Source organism: Glycine max, assembly GCF_000004515.6.
Source record: "Glycine max cultivar Williams 82 chromosome 14 unlocalized genomic scaffold, Glycine_max_v4.0 Gm14_scaffold_84, whole genome shotgun sequence".
NCBI lineage: Eukaryota > Viridiplantae > Streptophyta > Magnoliopsida > Fabales > Fabaceae > Glycine > Glycine max.
The window spans coordinates 65056-87025 of NW_024464687.1; the positions used below are offsets into that span (position 1 = coordinate 65056).

General features: G+C 34.1%; 2 protein-coding genes across 5 annotated transcripts; both read left to right on the forward strand.

Moving 5' to 3' along the window:
• The first annotated feature begins 1087 nt into the window (after nt 1-1087).
• LOC100776416 (UDP-glycosyltransferase 89B2) lies at nt 1088-3183 on the forward strand. Its single transcript, XM_003527244.5, has one exon. The coding sequence runs from the start codon at nt 1555-1557 to the stop codon at nt 2956-2958; it is 1404 nt and encodes a 467-aa protein (XP_003527292.1). The 5' UTR covers nt 1088-1554; the 3' UTR covers nt 2959-3183.
• Nucleotides 3184-10550: 7367 nt separating this feature from the next.
• LOC100786180 (G-type lectin S-receptor-like serine/threonine-protein kinase At4g27290) lies at nt 10551-17325 on the forward strand. Of its 4 annotated transcripts, none has more exons than XM_006582143.4 (8): nt 10551-11519; nt 13905-15128; nt 15417-15533; nt 15816-15967; nt 16069-16279; nt 16378-16615; nt 16700-16853; nt 16930-17325. In XM_006582143.4, exons 1-8 carry the CDS (start codon nt 11495-11497, stop codon nt 17233-17235), a joined length of 2427 nt encoding a protein of 808 aa, XP_006582206.1. In that variant the 5' UTR covers nt 10551-11494; the 3' UTR covers nt 17236-17325. The 4 variants fall into 4 exon arrangements, with proteins under 4 accessions (XP_006582206.1, XP_006582207.1, XP_040869634.1 ...); XM_006582144.4 differs by having other exon boundaries at nt 13914-15128; XM_003526089.5 differs by lacking the exon at nt 10551-11519 and having other exon boundaries at nt 11596-15128.
• The last annotated feature ends 4645 nt before the right edge of the window (nt 17326-21970 follow it).

The following is a 21970-nucleotide window of genomic DNA, read 5'->3' on the forward strand; positions in this document are numbered from 1 at the left end:
AGTGACGTCCAAAGTCAATATAAAAATGCGTGAGCTACACCTTTATCAGTCAATAAAACAAGTTGAGAAACAAAACGAATAAATACTCTATTACCTTATCCAAGCAGAGTGGGATCCACATTGCTTGCCCTGCTTCTCCTTAAATTTTTTAATTTGTTTAATCTAAGTATGTAATATTACAAACGGAAAACTCTGGCTTGCAGCGGACACCGATGAGAGTGAGGGTGAAAGTAAAGTATCCCGTTGTAAAGGGGGACCTTCGGAAGAGAGGAAGTTCCGAAAAAAGACGTTTCACAATAATAATTTAAAGATGTTAAATAATTTTAACAGTAACAACCTATTAAAAATCAAATGGTAAATTACATAAATTAAAAAATCATTTATTAACGATAAGAATTAAAATGAATAAGATTAAAAATTATAAAAACTAAATGAGTAATTAAATTATTTAAATATTGTGGCCTCCCCAAAATTTAAAATTTTCTATTTTATAATTACGTAGTGCTTGGGCTGTTGTTGCAAGTGTTTGTTTTTTAGCCTTTATAACCTCCTTCTTTTTCTTTTCAATAAAAAAACTTCTTTTTTATTCTCTTTTCCAAATTATTTTTTCTTCTTCTGCTCTTTTTTTAGAATTAGTTAATAAAAACAAAACAAATAAGTGTTTAAATTTTAAATTATATCAACGTATATGTAAAATATTTTTAATATTTTATTTTTTTTTACACTTTATTTTTAGTTGTCAAATCAAAATTATATTAGTTTCTTTTAGAAAAAATCATGTTATATATATATATATATATATATATATATATATATATATATATATATATATATATATATATATATATATATATATATTAGGTGAAATCCAACTAACTTGTAATTTATAGATACATATCTTTGACCGTAACAGTGATAAAATCTACTCTCAGAACACTGGATATATGTATATATATATATATATATATATATATATATATATATATATATATATATATATATATATATATATATATATATATATTAGGTGAAATCCAACTAACTTGTAATTTATCGATTCATTACTTTGACCGTAACAATGATAGAATCGATTCTCAGAACATTGGATATATGTAACTGAGGATAATGACAATAATAATTACCTTCAATAGGATTCAGCTCAACGATCACATTTGACTTTTTATCTCATATGATATAACCACAGTAGTACGTAGTTTCTGCTACTATTTTCTAAGCACCATTACCTTTTAACTCTTATTTTTTGTTTGATTAAAAGCTTTTTTTACTCTTCTTTATTCTTTAAAATAATGGAACTTATAATGAAATTGAAGGCCGGCCAACGAAGTAGTAATAAATGTCCTAGTCTAATCCCCGTGTGACGTCGTAAGCAATGACGCAAAAGTCAAAAGCCTATAGAGAAAGTCAAAAGTTAAAGTTTTTTACAATTTTACCGAATATTCTTTTCCTTTCATATTTCCCTTTTGGACATGAAGCCGAACCCTTCTTAAGCACCGTGCATTCCTCCACTTTCACTCAAGGAAGCATCACGCAAACATGTCCACCGCAACAACTCACGTGCTCGCTTATCCCTTCCCTACCTCCGGTCACGTGATCCCTCTCTTAGACTTCACCAAAACCCTAGTCTCTCGCGGCGTCCATGTCACCGTTCTGGTCACACCCTACAACGAAGCCTTACTTCCAAAAAACTATTCCCCTCTTCTCCAAACGCTTCTCCTCCCCGAACCTCAGTTCCCGAACCCGAAGCAAAACAGGCTCGTATCCATGGTAACCTTCATGCGGCACCACCACTACCCGATCATTATGGACTGGGCCCAGGCCCAGCCCATTCCTCCTGCGGCTATTATATCAGATTTCTTCCTCGGTTGGACCCACCTCCTCGCACGTGACCTCCACGTGCCGCGCGTAGTCTTCTCCCCCTCCGGCGCCTTCGCGCTCTCCGTCTCCTACTCCCTCTGGCGCGACGCCCCCCAAAACGACAACCCGGAAGACCCAAACGGCGTTGTTTCGTTCCCAAATCTCCCAAATTCCCCATTCTACCCCTGGTGGCAGATCACGCACTTATTCCATGACACCGAGAGAGGAGGTCCCGAATGGAAGTTTCACAGAGAGAACATGCTTCTCAACATTGATTCCTGGGGCGTCGTTATCAACACATTCACCGAGTTAGAACAAGTTTACTTAAACCACTTGAAGAAAGAATTGGGACACGAAAGAGTCTTTGCGGTGGGCCCGGTTCTGCCGATTCAAACCGGTTCGATTTCAACAAAACCGGAAGAACGAGGCGGGAACAGCACCGTTTCGCGACATGACATCATGGAATGGCTCGACGCACGTGACAAAGGTTCCGTTGTTTACGTGTGTTTCGGGAGCCGTACGTTTCTAACGAGTTCACAAATGGAGGTGTTGACACGTGCGTTGGAAATAAGTGGGGTGAACTTTGTTTTGTCCGTTAGGGTTCCTGAAAAAGGACACGTGGCGAAGGAGCACGGTACGGTGCCGCGTGGGTTTTCAGATAGGGTGAAAGGAAGGGGATTTGTGATAGAGGGATGGGCCCCACAGTTGGTTATACTGAGTCACCGCGCGGTGGGGGCTTTCGTGAGTCACTGCGGGTGGAACTCGGTGGTGGAAGGGTTGATTTCGGGGGTGGCGATGCTGACGTGGCCGATGGGTGCGGATCAGTATACGAACGCGAAGCTTCTGGTGGATGAGTTGGGCGTGGCGGTTCGCGCCGCGGAGGGTGAGAAGGTAATTCCAGAAGCTAGCGAGTTGGGGAAGAGAATTGAAGAAGCTTTGGGGAGAACGAAGGAGAGGGTAAAAGCGGAAATGTTGAGGGATGATGCGTTGCTTGCGATTGGGAATGGTGGCAGCTCGCAGAGGGAATTGGATGCGCTCGTGAAGCTTCTAAGTGAAGTTCAGCGTGTGGAAAGCACTTCTTGAAAACGTGTTTCTTTTTTGTTGGGGTTAGGGTAATTTGGGAACCATTGGGATTTTTAGTGTGATTGGTTTTGAGCGGCGTGTTTGGATGCATGCTGCACTAACTGAGCTCACTCACGTTTGGTAACTAGTAGGTTCTTTCAGTGAGAGGTAAAAGTATTATTGCTTCCGTTCTGATTGTACTACTACTAAATACTAATTTATCGTTCTGGTCTTGACCGACGAAAATGCGGGTTGTTGACTTGTTTAAACGGTTTGACACTTTTGGAAGAAGTTCAACGTGAAAACTACTAATAAGTAATTATGATTTGCTGCTTTTCATCGTTAATTAATGTTGGAGTATATACAAGAGAAAGTTGTCAAAACTCACAATTAAGTGTTTCTTCAGTTCTGTCCGCGACAATGTTTTTAAAATATGTATTTAATTATAATATTTTTTATTTTTTACATGCTATATATATATATTCTACATAATAAAATAATTTAATAGTAAAAGATAATGTACAAATATAATACAGAGTCGCTAATGTTGATTACATAGAAGTTATTTTAAATATGAATTTAGAATAATTATTTTACAAAATCAATAATTTTATCATATATTACAATTTATAATTACGATGGTATATGAAAAATTTATACAGTCAGAGTGTTTTAATTAAATTTGTAATAATATTGTTAAGTAATTAGGTCATTGACATGTCAAAACAAAAACTAAACTAATTCAATAATGCTTAATTTAAAATTTCTAAGAGAATTCTAAGGTTGATAATATCAAGTTATTTAAATAGAAATTTTTTCTTTAATATAACTATCATTCTGTTATCGATGATTTCACATTCGTCCTATTTTATGGGTAACTAGTTTAGAAGTGTCATGAAATTATTAACCTGCAAGAGGAATTAGTAATATTGTTTTTCCTCTTTATACGAATATATAACACAGGATATTTTCGTGACTGTAATTGCTTTGGAATTGACCAAAAGGCCTTTCTTTAATAAAATTTATAAATATGTGAACTAAAACAAGAAAGGTGCATGCCGCATGCGTTCTGTTTCTTGTTTAAATTAGTCAAATGGATTTTCACTTCCATGTATACATATGCATTGAATCACTTTGTGTATAATGTTTCCTCCAGTGGGTATTAGCGCTTGGTTTATAAAATAGATAATAATGTTTGCACTATTCCTTGTTTATATATGGATGACTTGCTTATCTTTGGTTCTAATATTCATGTAGTGAAAAAAAATGTCATGAATGATTTATGAAAATTTTGACATGAAGGATTTCGATGAATTAAATGTAATTCTTGAAATTAGAATTACTAGAACTAAAAAGAGAATATATGTCCTTCCTTAGGTTGTCGTTAGGATTTTTATCCTTGCACCCCCAATCTTGTAATGAAGGAATTAATACCTCCATCAATCACCATGATCATGTTATCCCAAAATCTCTTGGTGACCGTTAGAATATGATATAGATTGTGAATGTTAAGTGAGATCCTTTGGTCGGTTATTGACTATTATGGGAATATCTTGTGAAGTCTTGAGGGATCAGATGACAAATGATCAACACGTTACATAGTTTTTCAGTCTTAAGCATAGAAGTGTAAAGAGGCTTGGAGTGAAGGGAATGATTGGTGAATGATGGGAAAGATACACAATCTCTAGTCTCAAGTGCGCAAAAAAACAAAGAGGTTTGAAGTCAAAGGGTCGATCGACAAACGACTAACATGTTAGTCTCTTATCCTCAAAAGTACAAAGAGACGGGGAGTCAAGGGATTGATTGGCAAATGATCAATAATGTACAAATATAACATTTATTTTAAATTTAACATTACAAATATAATTATTTATAATTTTTACTTGTGACTTACTGAATTTTAAAATAATTAGTTAATAAGTAAATCATTATATCAATTATTTTGTATTAATTTACTTAACAAATATAAGTGTACTAATTATGGATAGAAATTAATTATCATATAAATGAAATGACTTAATTAGGTAATTTTAAGTAAAAATTAATCAGTTGATTACATTGAGACATATCATATAAATCAAATCACAATGTTTGCGTCTTCGATTGTCCGCCTAAAATAATATACCGAATGTTCTAATTTGAATACAAAAGAATAAGAAAATAAAGTTGATGTATTTATGGGCAATGTTATAGATTTTATTATTAGAAAAGTGTGATCAAGTACATTTCTATTACTTTTTTGTAAATCTATTTATTCTTACATGCGCAACAATACACTTACACGCCAATATTGTATTTTGCGGCTTATCATATGTTTTGCAGATGTGTCAACCTCCTCCAATTCCTCACCTTTCCTCTTACCCTCCTACAATTCCTCACCTTTCCTCTTACCTCCTATGCTCATAGAAACTACTACTAAGAAGCTAAATGAATTAATTGTCAGACCACATGCTTAGTTAGAATCATTAGAAGCTGAAAATAAATTAAAAAGGAGATTAACGTATCATTCGTCGGGTGAGATAAACATAACCTTTATATATTAATTATTTTCATTGATTGTCTTAAAAAAAAATATTATCATTGATTATTATACCTCCAGCCGTTACAAACATTTTATACGCATGGTCAACGACTCAACATACAAAGATTGAAGTTGAGTGAATATATGTATTATGTCATGACTTCAACATTGCTAGACCTCAGGGCTATAAATTAAGTCATTTGAATTAAGAGGCTAACATACTGTGCTGCTGTACGAATCTCTCTAAAAAATGGGTATGTTGCTACTTCCACAATATTTTTGTCTTTGATTTTCTCTCTCAATATATTGTCTGATTATTTTAGTCAATGTTTTTTGGCATGTCATTACATTGCAATGGCTATATCTTTTTACAAACTATAAGCACTTACAAATAATGGCTTGCCTTTGGTAAACCCAATGACTGGTGTTTTAAAGTCATTAGAGATACCAACATCCCCTGTTGCTGCATGCAGGAATTTCTCCCAAAAATTGGATATATATGTTGCTATTTCTTTGATTTTCAATATGATTTTATCATTTAAAATAAGGTAACCACTATTCACACTCATCTATTTCAAAATAATTCACAATTCTCTGAAGTGTCAGCCCAAGAAACTCCATGAATGGTCAGAGAGACTATGTTAAGGGATGGAACCTTTGGGAGAACCGCTCATGTATGATGTAGAATCTCCATGGATTAGAGCCGGTCTTTGGTGGTTATGATTGGTGTGTATGATGATGTTTGATTGATAAACTTATGATGATGATATATTTGATGGTTGAGTTATGATGTCGATTACTTGATTGTAATGGTGATGATATGATAATTGTAAATTAAATGCTTTTTTTATGTAAGTTGAATATTCTTATTAATTGATCCTAAAAAGCTTTGTTTTAAATATGATAAAGTTTAGATATGTAACATTTCATTAAGCTTTAAATTGTTTTAATTATGTTTTTTTTTTTTGTATGCTTATCCTTACATTGTGGCACATGTGATTGTTATTGTTATTGTGATAATCTAAAACCTTGTGTTCGTGGGAACAAATGATTAGGCGGTCGACATTTCTTTTGGAAGTATCTTAGAGATGGGCATAGAAGGACATGAAGATGTGATTTTTGTTGTTATGTACTCTTTGGTATAATGTCAACCAACTTAGGTATTTAAGATATTAATCTTTTTTTTGGGAAAAATGTAAATTATATCAAATCCAAAATGATACAACAATAAACGGGGCATACCCCGCAGCTAGAGAAAATCAAAAGTCTCCCTAATACAAGGAGACCTATATCAAGATGTTAAAACAAATGCAATAGGTGCGCTTGTCTATACATAAGAAACTTAATCTTGCTAATAACCTCTATTACAGAAAATTGATAATCTTCAAAAATCAGCTTGTTCCTAGACAGCCAGATGCAATAGACTGTAATTGCTATAACTAGACAATGAAATTTTCCTTGAACACCTGATGTGGATCTGCCCCTAATTAAAGAGTCAGTAATGCGCTGCAAAGAAGTGAAACGCTTGCGGAAAGGAGCCAAATCACGAATGTGAGCCCAAACTAGGAGAGATTTCCTGCAAGAAAAGAACAAATGAGCATTTGACTCAGCCTCATTTGAGCTAAAGGGCAGAGGGAACCCTTGTTCAAAAAAGCAACTTTGTCAAGAGTAAGCAGCCGGTTCCTTTTAGCAAGTCATAGAATGAAAAACATCTTAGAGGGGATTGCTGGGTTCCATATAACAGAACACCAACTAATAGTAGGCTTGGCACCTCTAATGTATTCATTGACTTTGCCAACAAGCAATTGTTCATTGGTGCTCCAAGATTGAATCCTTTTTTTGGCCTCTTCCGTACTTAGCTCTTTGGAGATAATAAAGTCCCTTATTTGAATGATTTTCTTTATCAAAACTGAATCTGATGAAGAAGTATTGTAATTCCACACATCGCTCCCTCTGAAATAGTAATGGTCAACCCACCGAACCCATAGAGAATCTTTCTTACAATGAAAGTCCCACAGGATACGGGAAAGAAGCGCAAGGTTCCAGTCCTTGAGATTAAAAAGGCCTAAACCCCCTTCATTTTTTGGAGAACAAACTACTGACTAAGCAACCAAGGGCTTGTTTTTGCCAATATCCACTTTGCCCCACAAAAAATTACGACACGAAGCGTTGATCCGGTCCATAACAGATTGAGGCAAAGGAAAAATCCCCATCCAGAAATTCACAATTCCTTGAATAACTGCTCTGATCAACTCTAGCTTACCTGCATAAGATAAAGACTTCCTGCTTCATCCCTGAATCAGACCAGTAATCTTGGAAAGCAAGTGAGCATAGTGGCATACATTTAATCTAGATGATAAAAGGGGAACACCCAAGTATCTAAAAGGGAAGCCACCCAAGCTAAATCCAGTAAGTTGCTGAATATGAGAAAGCTCATGAGGCCTAATACCGGCTGAGTATATTGCAGATTTATCAGAGCTGATGGAAAGCCCTGAAACCCTACAGAAGTGCTGAAGCTTGGCAAACATAGTTGACACAGAAGGGATATCTCCTCTAGATAGAAGCATAATATCATCTGCAAAAGCCAAATGAGATAGCTGAATACCTGCACAGTTGGGATGAAATTTAAAATTGGCATCATCCTTGAGGCTGCTCATATCTCTGAAAAAGTACTCCAAACAAAGCATAAACAGATAAGGGGAGAGAGGATCCCCTTGTCTAAAACCCCGCTGCCCTTTGAAGTGGCCATAAATGGATCCATTGACTGTCACACTAAAGGAAGTGGAAGAAACACATTTCATGATCCAAGTACAGAACTGGGCTGGGAAGCCAATGGACTGAAGCATCCAATTCAAGAATTCCTAGGAAATGGAATCATAAGCTTTATGCAAGTCAATTTTCAGGAGGCATCTCAGAGAGGATCTTTTCCGTGCATATTTGCGCAAAATCTCTTGAACGAGGAAGATGTTGTCCATCATCTTTCTGTTCTTAATGAAGGCAGTTTGAGTTTCCCCAATAATAGTCTCAAGCACTGGGGCTATGCGGTTGGCCAGAATTTTAGACACAATCTTGTATAATAAATTACAACAAGATATGTGTCTAAAATGGTTAACTTGGGAGGCCTGATCATGCTTAGGAATAAGCGCAAAAATAGCATGGTTGATCTGCTTTAAAATTTTTCCAGTTGTAAAGAATTCATTAACCGCCTCAAAGATATCATCACCAATGATATTCCAAGCCTTCTTGAAGAATAAAGCATTGAAACCATCTGGTCTTCAAGCTTTATTGTTATCCATCACAGAAATAACATTCCAAACCTCTTGCTTAGAAGTTGGACAAAGTAAGGCCGCAAAGCAATCGATGGGAACCTTAGGACCCCTGTTGCAGATCGAAATGGAAGGAGTTTGGGTCAGCTCATGAGCACTAAACAAATTCCAAAAGTGATTCACAAAAGCAAGGACAATTTCATCTTTGGAGGAAGTGTTATGCCCATATAAGAGTTTATAAATACGTATATATAGATGTGTGTGGATTGTTTTGATGTGGTAGCTTGTGATAGATATTAAAGTTCCATAAGGCTCATGGTTTTATTCAGTTTCTCATTTTATGCATGGAGTTTTATCTTGAAGTTTTGAGTTTGACTTTTGGATTTTACAAAGTGAAAAGTTCACAATGATGTCATAAATAAAATAATTGAAGAATTTGAGATAAAGCAAAATAAAGTCTTCTACTATATCAGTTATCTATTTAGCATGTAGTGACGATAGATCGATATAATCCATGTTAAGGAAAGTAAAAAGTTTGAAATATTTTGGACTTAGATGGCCATATTTGAGAGTAAGCAAAACATTTGGGGATTTGATCCCAATTTTGAAAAATGGTGTATGGGAGAATAATCAAGAGAATCCAAACATAAACTCTTGCATAGCATAAATATGCTTGCAAAAATTGGATAAACCTAAAATGACAATTCCTTGAGGAGATAGCTAGTTGTAGTATAACATATTAATATATTCACAAAATAAAAGAAAAAGAAAAAAATAAAGTGAAAGAGAAGAAAAACTTGGGTGTTCACACCAAGCACCAAGAAATTGAAAAATAAAATTAGAACCCATCAATTTGCAGCCAAACCGAGATCCACCACTTGGATAACCTAAATCAACCTCAAATCACACCAACCCATCATCAAGACTACCCAAAATAAAATAAAATAAAAAATCAAAATACCACAAATAAATACTAGGGGTGTGCAAAAAAACAAAAATATTTTAAAGATTCAAACCAATTTAAAAAGTCAAATTGTTTTGAGAAAAAGTGAAAGCAAACCACTTCTGTAAAGTGATTCAGATCGAATCAAATCATTTTCATAAAGCGGTTTGATTTACTTTGGTTTTATTATTTGAAAAAGTTGAACCATACATGTGTATCTAGCATCGGTTAAAAAAGCCTATTAACATCGATTCTAAGAAAATGAAATCTGGTAATTTTCATTGATATAAAACAGTGAATAAATACATGATCCTCTCTACCATCTTTCCATGATTATTGAAGATAAAATATCAAAACAGAATCACAAAATAAAAAACAAGAAAATATATATAGATTTAGATCAATTACAATTTAAATTTAAATTTAAATTATATCTAATCCCTACAATTAATGAATTCTAACACTGCCTCTAAGGTTGGTGCATTGATATCACACATTCTCAACCTGTCGAGAGAATTATTAAGGGTCTTTAAATCTTCATGTAAAAAAACATTTTTACATCAAATTGAAGAAGTGACTAATCTTGATTTGCTGTCAGTGATAATAACACCCTCACTGTATTGAACTTTGTAATTGAAAAATTTCTTGGTAATCAACCCCAAAGGATTGAGTGTAATCCTAATGCTTACGACCTCTGATCTTGTTCTCTAATTTGTACCATTAAGACACTTAGGTATAAGGATTGGAGACATATCCTGCATATGTGGAGTAGAATCTGATTTATTTGACCTATCATCCATTTTCATACTTAGAAGCTAATCTCCAATTCCTAAAGAAAAGAGGTAATTGAAATTGACTCTTATACCATGTTAAAAAAATGAAATATGGTAATTTTGATTGATATGAAAGAGTGAATAAATACATGATCCTCTCTACCATCTTTCCATGATTATTGATGACAAAATATTAAAACAGAATCGTAAAATAAAAAGGAAAAATATATAAGAATATGGATCAATTACAATTTAAATTCAAATCATATCTAATCTTTACAATTAATGGATTCTAACAGCAAACAAACTCAATAATAGCAGGAACCCAACAACAGAAATAATAAGCAACCTCCTCAGGGGAACAACAATAACAAGTAATGAAAATCGTAAAATGAAAACACTCAAGAATAGAAAATGCATGTCATCACGCTACATAGACATTGGCATGCTCATCCGCATCTGATAGAGCGTCTGAAGGTCCTCGTCGCGGCGTACTTGGGGAACCTAGTGGTGGATTTGATGATGCCTTTGAATCTGATGTTGAAGCCTGCATCGGCAGCACCGTTCAAGGCTCCACTCCACCACTGGTAACTCGAGTGCTGAGTTGACGAGTTGGGCGAGTTTCTCGTTGAGGGTAAGTCCCGAGACAAGGTCTTGGGTTCGCTGGGCGATAGGGAGCTTGGTGTTAAGCAGAATAGGTAAGGTGAGTTGGAGGACAAGTTGTAGGAATAAGGAGACTGAGTTAACTCGACGTGGTGGTGGAGAATGAGGAGAAGGAAAGAGATAATAAAAGTCATGATGGGTTTGAGCGGAATCGATTGGGTGGGGTCATGTAGGAAGGGATAAACTTGGAAAGAGATTAAACTTCAAAATTATAAATATTTACTGTGAAACTAGTTGACAGGTGTCAATTTTCAAGGTTTCAACGCGTTCAGGTGTTTTGTTCAGACGCTATATCATTTCTCTTGTAAGCTTATCCTTCTGATGAATAATACCTCGAGAGGTCTTCTTTAGAGCTTGCTGTTTTTGATTCATTGCTTCTGAGCACTACTGCATGACTTCTGATCTTCCTTATTCAGGTGTGTCTTCATTCTCTATTTAGTCTTTGCATTTTCTGATGATATTTGAATCATATGTAGCTTCTGATAACATTTGACTAAAAATACCTTCATTGGTCATAACCATGCTATGTGATCTTATTTAGCTTTTGATATTTACACTTTGATGTGAGAAAATATGATTGTCTTTCATGCTTGTGATCAACTTTTTTTTTGGTAGTCTTGCGTTTGAACTGACAAAATTTATATACAGATTGCCGATGTTTCACACTACCTTACCTCAAGCTTCTTGAAAAAGTCCTATTTTATAAGCACATCTCTAAGTAAACAATTAATAGTTAAGTCTAGATAACTTATAATTCGCGTTTTAGAAGTTTGTTGGGAACAAAACATAAGCTTAGAAGGAGTTTTGCACATCTCAACAGTCACATGTTATAAGGACGGGATGTAACCCAATATTAAGGATGAACTAGTTTAAAATTCTAAGTGTCCTTTCCTTGCTTGCTTCTTGAAATTAATTATTTTTTGTTTGATTAACTTATGCTGGTTAAGAAATCTTTATATTGAGTGTTAATCTAACTATAATTGAGCTTAAATAGATTTTTCAAACTACTCTTTTACTTTAATTAGAAGCAAGCAGCAATACAAATTGTAGAGAATCTGAAAAAACCAAATTTTGAACCATATCTCAGAAACTGAGATATGATTTTACCTACCGATTTTGAGAAACAGCTTCAAATAACTAACTTGGTGTGTACCTTATTGTATCCAAGTTGAAAAAGGGGTTTCTTGGCTCCTAACTTACTTTTAATAGCCAAGCAGAAACTTGAGCAAAGAGATATAAAAAACTTGTGTGTTTGTGAAGAAAAATATATTATTTGTCAAGAGATTTTCTCTTCTAGTGTCTCTTAGATACATTTTAGTTTCACGTAACCAAAATAAAATGAAAAGTGGTTCAGATAAAAATATATTAAAAAACAAAGAAGGTACTCGATCACCTCTGCACTTCAAATATTAAAGCATTCTAGTGTAAAATTTGTTGTCATAATCGGCCGGATTTCAATTTCCACATTCAAATATAGGTGCATTTGCTAGGTTACACAGTTACGGGTCACATTTGCATATATTTTTATCCAAAAAATAATTATTAAAAAAAAGTTAAATATAGGAGAGACTAAAAAAAGAAAAAAAATGCTAATTTAATTTCTCTAAACACTTTGCCAAGGAGCTATTTCCCATAAAAAAAACCGAATGAAAGTGATGACACTTAACACAAAAGAAGAAAAAACAAAGAAAGAATTATGTAAAACATGCAAAAAATAATCAGGGACAATTTTTTTTATGAGAGATAGAGAACATGCTTAAGAAACTCAATCCTTTATCAATTGTATCTTATTGGTATAGCATGTGAGAAAGTTATTTAGACTTTAGAGATTTTAAATCTAAAAAAATCAAATATTTAACACTCATTAATAAATAAAGTTACAATTTTTATAAAACTAATACTAAAAAAATTAAATTAAAATTACAAAAAAGTAATTACAATTTGTAAGGAAAAGATTGACCCGGACTAGCTATTTCACATGATTGTTGCTAATTGCATTATTTCAATGTTTTTCAACATTCATCCTACGTGTGAAGGTTGGTGCTCCCATCCAACAAACCAGTAGCCACTTTACCCGGTTACAATCCACTGTCCCACTTGCACACTAGTTTAAATTATTCTATTGCTTTTTCAACTTTAATTCTCATTATGATTATGTAAGACTAATGTGTCGTCTCGTATGAATCACTTTCATTAGCAACATTTTTCCGCCTTTATTTATTTGTCAGGTTATATATTAACCCTTAAATATGTGGTTAGATATCGAATTTGTCAGGTTCCATAAGAGAAAAAAACTATACAGTGTGACTTGTATAAACTTATGATTCCTAATAAATGTCATCTAACAAGGAATGATATTTTGGATGAATAAGGATATTTCTCTATGGAGAATTAAAGACTAATCTCTTAATTAACGAATTATCCTCTTGCAACATTTATTTTTCTATATGCATAGGTTAGAGATCCTGACCCACGTGCTTAAGAAATAAAATTATCTATAAATTAATCATATTATGTTGGTTAACAAGGAAGAATTAATATGCCCGAAAGTGTGTTTATTTTTTTATTCTTTTCAGAATTCAGATCTAATTTTATTGACTGGGTCAGGTGGGAAATTTTGATAAATTTAAATTTGCTAACAGATTGATTCCTTCTATATTTGCTGGGTCAGGTTAGGTGTGAAATTTTGATATATTTGTCAACCCTCTGTTTTCGTGAGAGGAGACATTAACGTAGAATGGCCTTTCTAGTTATTGTCATTCTTGTGAGCAAGCTAATTTTTTTCTCCTCTAATTTTTTAGCTGCAACAGATATGATTAACCAGTTCCAGTCACTTGAAGATAACACAACCTTGGTTTCAAACGATGGAACCTTTGAGTTGGGTTTCTTCACCCCAGGTAGTACTTCCCCAAACCGCTATCTCGGAATCTGGTACAAAAACATACCAATCAGAACCGTTGTTTGGGTTGCCAACCGCGACAATCCAATCAAAGACAACTCCAGCAAGTTGAGCATAAACACAGCAGGCAATTTCATACTTCTCAACCAGAACAACAACACCGTGATTTGGTCAACAAACACGACAACAAAAGCATCCCTTGTCGTAGCACAGTTGTTAGACTCAGGCAACTTGGTCCTAAGAGACGAGAAAGACAACAATCCTGAAAACTACTCTTGGCAGAGCTTTGACTATCCTTCAGACACGTTTCTACCTGGAATGAAAGCAGGGTGGGACTTGAAGAAAGGCCTCAATAGGGTCCTAACCGCTTGGAAAAACTGGGATGACCCTTCTTCAGGGGACTTCACAGCGAATTCTTCACGTACCAATTTTCCTGAAGAGGTTATGTGGAAGGGCACATCAGAGTACTACAGAAGTGGACCATGGGATGGCAGAAAATTCAGTGGTAGCCCCTCTGTGCCAACCAATTCAATCGTAAACTACTCGGTTGTGTCAAACAAGGACGAATTTTACGCTACCTATAGCATGATCGATAAGTCGTTGATTTCAAGAGTTGTGGTGAATCAAACTCTTTATGTTCGTCAGCGCTTGACATGGAATGAAGATAGTCAAACGTGGAGGGTGTCGTCGGAGTTGCCCGGTGATTTATGCGACAACTATAGTACTTGTGGTGCATTTGGGATTTGTGTCGCTGGTCAGGCACCAGTGTGCAACTGTTTAGATGGATTCAAGCCAAAATCAACCCGGAATTGGACACAAATGAACTGGAATCAGGGGTGCGTGCACAACCAAACTTGGAGCTGCATGGAAAAGAACAAGGATGGTTTTAAGAAATTCAGTAACTTGAAGGCGCCAGACACTGAAAGATCTTGGGTTAATGCAAGTATGACACTTGATGAGTGCAAAAACAAATGTAGGGAAAATTGTTCATGTACAGCCTATGCAAATTTTGACATGAGGGGAGAAGGAAGTGGCTGTGCCATTTGGTTCGGTGATCTGTTAGATATAAGACTGATTCCCAATGCTGGACAGGATCTGTATATTAGATTGGCAGTGTCTGAAACAGGTATGCGCTTCAATTTTTTAAGATGTTTAAGCAGAGAATTCGATAAAAGTTAACTGCATAAGTTGATTTTGATTTTAGCTTACAGGCCACAGGGCCAGGATTGGTTTTTCTATTTCTTTTTAATTTCCTTATTTTCTTATTTTTCAAGTGTTTATAAAGAAATTCATCCAAACACGACTTTCATCACCATAGCTAAAGAGAAAATGTATTTAATAGTACTCAATGCCCAATTTACTTCTTATATTGATTCTTTATTTCTTTTTCTCTGTCATGCTCAACAAAATCAAGATGAAAAAGATGATTCAAAGAAAAAGGTGGTTGTGATTGCAAGCATCGTTTCCTCTGTAGTTGCTACGCTATTAATTTTTATATTCATTTACTGGAGCAACGCAAAAAATATCAAAGGTAAGATTTTGCCCAACTCTCACATTCTCTTTTCATAAGGATTTTCTTAGTCATTCTATATAAAGCTGATGCAAATTTAGAATGGCCCCATAAAGACTCACAACACCATTGTTGTGTCCATTGATTTTGAAATCAAAGGAAAGGGTGTGATCGTAGTCAAAAGGCTATCAATTATAAGGAGAATAAATACTATAATTTTTCACCTAATACAGCCCCAAAGGCAACTTAATTAGTACGGGTTGGAAAATAATTTTTCTTTTCACATTGTTTGGGTGAAAACAGAGATCATACTTGGCATTGAAGTAAAGAACAATGAAAGCCAACAAGAAGACTTCGAGCTACCTTTGTTTGACCTTGTCTCAATAGCACAAGCCACAGATCATTTCTCAGATCACAATAAGCTTGGTGAAGGTGGTTTTGGGCCTGTATACAAGGTATGTGAGCAATGTACCATCAATAATTAAGAAATGACAAAGCTTGGAAATTATTATTATTCACTACATTTAACTTTCTTTCCCACAAATGTTGTGTTTAGGGGACACTTCCAGATGGACTAGAGGTCGCTGTTAAGAGGCTTTCGCAAACATCTGGACAAGGATTAAAAGAATTTAAGAATGAGGTTATGTTATGTGCAAAACTCCAACACCGAAATCTTGTTAAAGTTCTAGGATGTTGCATTCAAGAAAATGAGAAATTGCTCATATACGAGTATATGGCCAACAAAAGTTTAGACGTCTTTCTTTTCGGTTAGTGTCTCTTAATTTAAATATTAACTGAATGTGGGATTTCTTTTTGTTCTTATAGTTCTGCGAGATTAAAAGACGATGACCATGAAATTTGACAGATTCTGATCGAAGTAAACTTCTTGACTGGCCAAAGCGATTCTACATTATAAATAGAATTGCTCGGGGACTACTTTATCTTCATCAAGACTCAAGACTAAGGATCATACACAGAGATCTTAAGGCAAGCAATGTATTATTAGATAATGAAATGAATCCAAAAATTTCAGATTTTGGTTTGGCTCGAATGTGTGGAGGTGATCAAATTGAAGGGAAAACAAGAAGAGTAGTCGGTACATAGTAAGTACCTTATATTCATGCTAACATCTTACTTATTATGCATTAATCAGACATTAAATTAACACTTTTGTGGTTTCTTTGTAGTGGTTATATGGCACCTGAATATGCATTTGATGGACTATTTTCCATTAAATCAGATGTATTTAGCTTCGGAGTATTATTGTTAGAGATAGTAAGTGGCAAGAAAAATAACCGACTCTTCTATCCAAATGACTACAATAATAATCTCATTGGACATGTGAGTGACATAAATTTATTTTATTTTTCATATATACAATTGAGCAATAGATAACCATTATTTCAAAATGTATTAGGCATGGAGTTTGTGGAATGAAGGAAATCCAATGGAATTCATTGCCACTAGTTTGGAAGACTCATGCATTCTATATGAGGCCCTGCGTTGCATTCATATTGGTCTACTATGCGTACAACATCATCCTAATGATAGGCCAAACATGGCATCTGTGGTCGTATTATTGAGCAACGAGAACGCATTACCTTTACCAAAGTATCCTAGGTACTTAATCACAGACATCTCAACGGAAAGAGAATCTTCTTCTGAGAAGTTTACATCCTATTCTATTAATGATGTAACTATCTCAATGTTGAGTGATAGGTAGAGAAAGATACTTTACTTCTTACAAAATATTAAATTATTTATTTTGTATATGTCCTAGTAATTTTTGTACATGTTTTTAGTTGTTTTGAAATATGTTTCTGTCTATAGACTTTTCTCTAATGTTACTCTAACAATTGAATGCAAAAATTAACTAAAAGTAGAATATATTTTTGTTAAATAAACGTTTAGAGGCAAAGCATCAAAGATAAATCAACCATCCCAACTGCGTCGGCATTGAAGATTCATCTCATTCCACGCTAAATCCCTAAGAATTTATTCAAATAATAAAAAAAGAAACAGAAACATGGGAGGACATGGACCAAAGCCCATGAGGTAACAAATTCAACAGATCACCGAAATCTATAAACTAGAAAACCCTGTCTATCAGATATAAAAACATTAACTCTAAAGAAAACTAGGCAATGAATCCCACCACACCCAATTTCCACTATTGAAACCAATATTTGCAATTTTATCTACACATGCATTCTTTCCTAAAGATATCAGAAACGCGTACGCACAGGCCCTGTAATGTTTTCATAGTTATGGTATTGAAATATAAAATTTAACATCAAAAGTTTAAATTTAACAATGGTTAGCACAAGTCATTCAATCTTGTCTAACCTCATCTTTCTTTCTGAAGGGATTTTTGAATGTAATACGAAAGATTTATAAAGCAATCCTAGTTATTAAAAATAGTATGTGGATCGTCCAACACAATTTAAAACGATTATCTCTAGAATCATTTTTAAGAACTCGTGCGTCCAAGGTGTGTTCACAGATAAACAAGAGAAAACAAGTTAGAGATTAAGAAAATAAAATAAATCCTAGATTTATATATACTTGTTTACTCAAACTCTTGAGTTATGTTTAATTTTCCAATTTGATTACAAAACATTTTATCCTATCACTTTTGACTTAACAAAGTATTCTCTTAGACACTTTTGGCACACCCTCAATCTATCTAAGATTGATGATACACACCCAAGTGTTATTTGATTACTAAGTTACTCCTATCTTTCCAAACAACAACATGAATGATATCAAAATTTCAAATCCAACACTCACAAAGAGGATGTACAATGAAGAACAAAATACAAAACAACTTTGCTAAACAAAGAATACAGACTAAACCTCAATGTTTGATCGTCCAAAGCAAGATTGTATAAGAGCAAATTCACAGCACTTGAAAATCACTTATTGCAGAAGTTGTTCACATGTAGTGCAGTGTGGTGTTATCTAAAACAGTACACAGAATTTCCTTTTATAGGTGTCAGCTCATAAGTGGTGCGCTAAGGGCAAAGAATTTTGTGCTAAACGAAGTTCCTAAATGACTCATCTAAGTTTCAGGACTTCTGTCAAATCACAAAATGAATTTGTGCTAAGCATGGTCTTCGAAATATTCTTCAGGAACTTCAGGCTAAGCAAAATTGCTTTCCGTGCTAAACGTTGAACATGCTGAAACTAAATCTTCTCTCAAAAAACTCTCAGGCAGTCTGGTGCTAACCGTGATTCCCTTTTGTTCTGCACGCAACTCCCACACTGTTCAACTTTTCACTTCTTTTCTACAATTTTCCCTACAAACAAAGACCAAATCTAATGAAAATTTACTTAACAAGTAAAAGGAAACATTCTAAACTAAAGTTTGTTTCTATTATTAACACAATTGAGGCCAAGTAAATATCAAAAGAGAGAAACCTGAGATAAGTGTAAATTTAACTGATCAATTTATAAGAGAAATTGAGCCTTATCACGGGTCATTTTCTAGTTCTTCTTAATTGTAGTATCTTTCAACCTCCGCGAGCAGCCTGGCGTCCCCATGCAACAAGCAAGTAGCCTCTGAGTTTAATTACCCGATTCCAATTTCAACAATTCGGTCACTTTCCACTTGCACAATAGTTTAAATTAATCTAATGCTTTTAAAACGTTAACCCCAATTGTAAAGACTGATTTCTTAGTCAAATTCGTGAACAAAAGTTTCCCGAGTTTATTTATTCCTTTAATTTAGTCGTTAATGCTTATTTTATTTTAAATCCAAGTCAACATTATAAACTGAATTTGAACAAAACTTTAAATATAATTTTGTAGTGCAACAATTCAAAGGCACATCAATTATTAATATACACTAAAAAATAAATTAACTGCTACTGAAGACAGGACAACTAACATAAACTAATCACATAAAATGCTTGCTAGAAACTACCAATTCAACTATAAAATATGATAATTAGAAGTGTAACTTTGAAGTAAGCAATGTACGTACATTGTTTGTAATAGTTTTGTGATATACACCAATTAAAAATCATTCTTGAAAAGGATATTGTAGTAATTTTCCCATTATTTTGTTTGTGTTATACATTCTTGCACCAAACAATGCACAATGTAAAAGGTTGTCAACTTAAGCTTTTATTATCGTTTAATTTGTTATTCTACTTATGTTATATCTAAATGTGTATCAAATACGCAAAGTATACTTAAGTTTCAGGGTCAATATTCAACAACAAACTTATTTTACTATCAATATATTTAGAGTAAATTATAATGATCACTTTTGTGGTTTGCTTTTATTACATTAGGTATTTTTATTTTTTTAATACTATAAAGAAAATCACAATTGTTGGTTTTTTGTTTCACTTGTTACCGTTTGGTATTTTAGATGTGAGAAAGGTTAGTTTGAGACTATCGCATGAGGAACACATGTCTTTTAATGAATTTTCTTTGTCAAATATCTCTTTATTTGTTTCTTTTAACTTTACAATTCTTTCACATTAAAATGATGGTCAAGAAGTGCATGCATGTAAAATGATTCACATTAAATTCCAACAAGATGAATCAATATTTAAAGTTCAATTAAGTAAAAAAAATACATTTAATTGAATATTAAAAGGGCTTCCGACAAAATTCTTCATGTCACTATTTAAGCATTATTTTCTTTTGCCTTTATTTTTTCTTTCATAAATGAATGGTTTTTTTTTAAAGTAAATTTACTAATGAAAGTTTCATGGAGTTAACAAATGAGGTTAAAAATAATATCGAAAAATGAAAAGGCTAATGAGTGAAATAAAAGTAAACCAAACAATATTGGTCATTGTAATTAACTCATACATTTAAAGCTTCAATATGTTTTTAATCCTTAATATATATCCGAATTTCGCATTTGATTTCTGATAAATTTTTTCTTTGTATTTGCTCTCTGATATTTGAAAAGTTTTATTTTAGATCCTTGCCATCAATTAAGTAATGTCGTATTCATTAAATATTTGATAATACGATTTGTAACAACTAAAAAATAATCAGTATTTGTTTTAAAATCTAATTTAAATTTTCTAGCAATTAAAAATCACCAAAATCAATTAAAGTAAAAAAAAAAAAAAAAGTAAATCTAACATTGAGAATCCTCTTTTGAATCATCCACCAACCCTTCACTTACTTTCTTCTCACTTTAACCTTCATCTTTCAAAACAGATCTCATTTCTTTTTTTAAAGAAATGAAACACATCTCAATCTTTTTAAAGAGAAAGTCCTCTCCTTCTCTCTCGTCTTCAGCGACCACCTCCTCATCCTTGTTGTCGCCTTCAACCACTCCCGCATGCTCTATGTCTCCACCAGTGTCAATCCATGGTGGGCCCTCACTCCGCCACCACCATGGGCTTCTGCTGCCACAGTCGCGTGTCCCAGATCTCCGGTGCCTGATTTCCACACACGCCTTCCCCTGCCAAGACAACCACCGAAGGAGACACAATTTGAATACGATGTTGGCAGATAGGCACTTGTGCCATTGTAGTGGAACAATTTCTCATTAGAGGGGGAAGTTTTTTTTTTTTTGTCAACTGCATAATTATGCAGAGGTGGTTAATTTACTGGCCTTTTTTGTATATGGTTATACTCATGGGTGATAACTTGGGAACAGGGAAGCACACATGTGATTTACTTGTCCCCATCCCCTTTCTTTATTTGCACATGATTTTCCAGCACATGAAATGGAAGCCACAATCCAAAAATGGCCATCCCCTGTTAAACCATTTCATTTGGAATTCACTTAATGATTATTAACAAAATAAATTAGAAGATAAATTTCAAAAATAGATCAAGATAGACAATGAAGAATGTGAATAAAAACATATCAAGTTCAATATAATACAAATTCTTCCAAACTTAAAAGATTAAAAACAAAAGTCACTTGCTCAACGTAAATTTCGTCAATGAAATTACAAGAACAAATGAAACGTTACAGTAATCTCTTGGTGTGTTGCACATTGGCTTGATGTCACTGAAGGGGTAAGAACCAGATCTGTATTCATGGCACGACGCGGCAGAACTCCAACAACAACGCAATAGTGACCACTCATCCTTGAACCCCTTCAGCGCCCTTCGCAACAGTAGACAAAAGTCATGGCAGATTTGAATTTGTGTGTTGCAACATGGTAAATCTTCGACAAGGCTGTGACGGTGACCGATCTCCTTTCAACCCTATCATTGTCCTCCACTGTGACAGACTAAAGTTGCCCCAGATCTAGATTGGTGCATTTCCCAACATGTTGTTATTGTTGTTGTGCTGGCGGAAGTGGTTCGGCATCAGCATCAGCGGTGAGGACCAAATTATTGTTGTTTAATTTATTTATTTTTTTACTTTAATTGATTTTGATGACTTTTAAATGCTAAAAAAATTAAATTTGATTTTGAAACAAATATTAAACATTTTTTGAGTCGTCACAAATCTTTTTATCAAATATTTA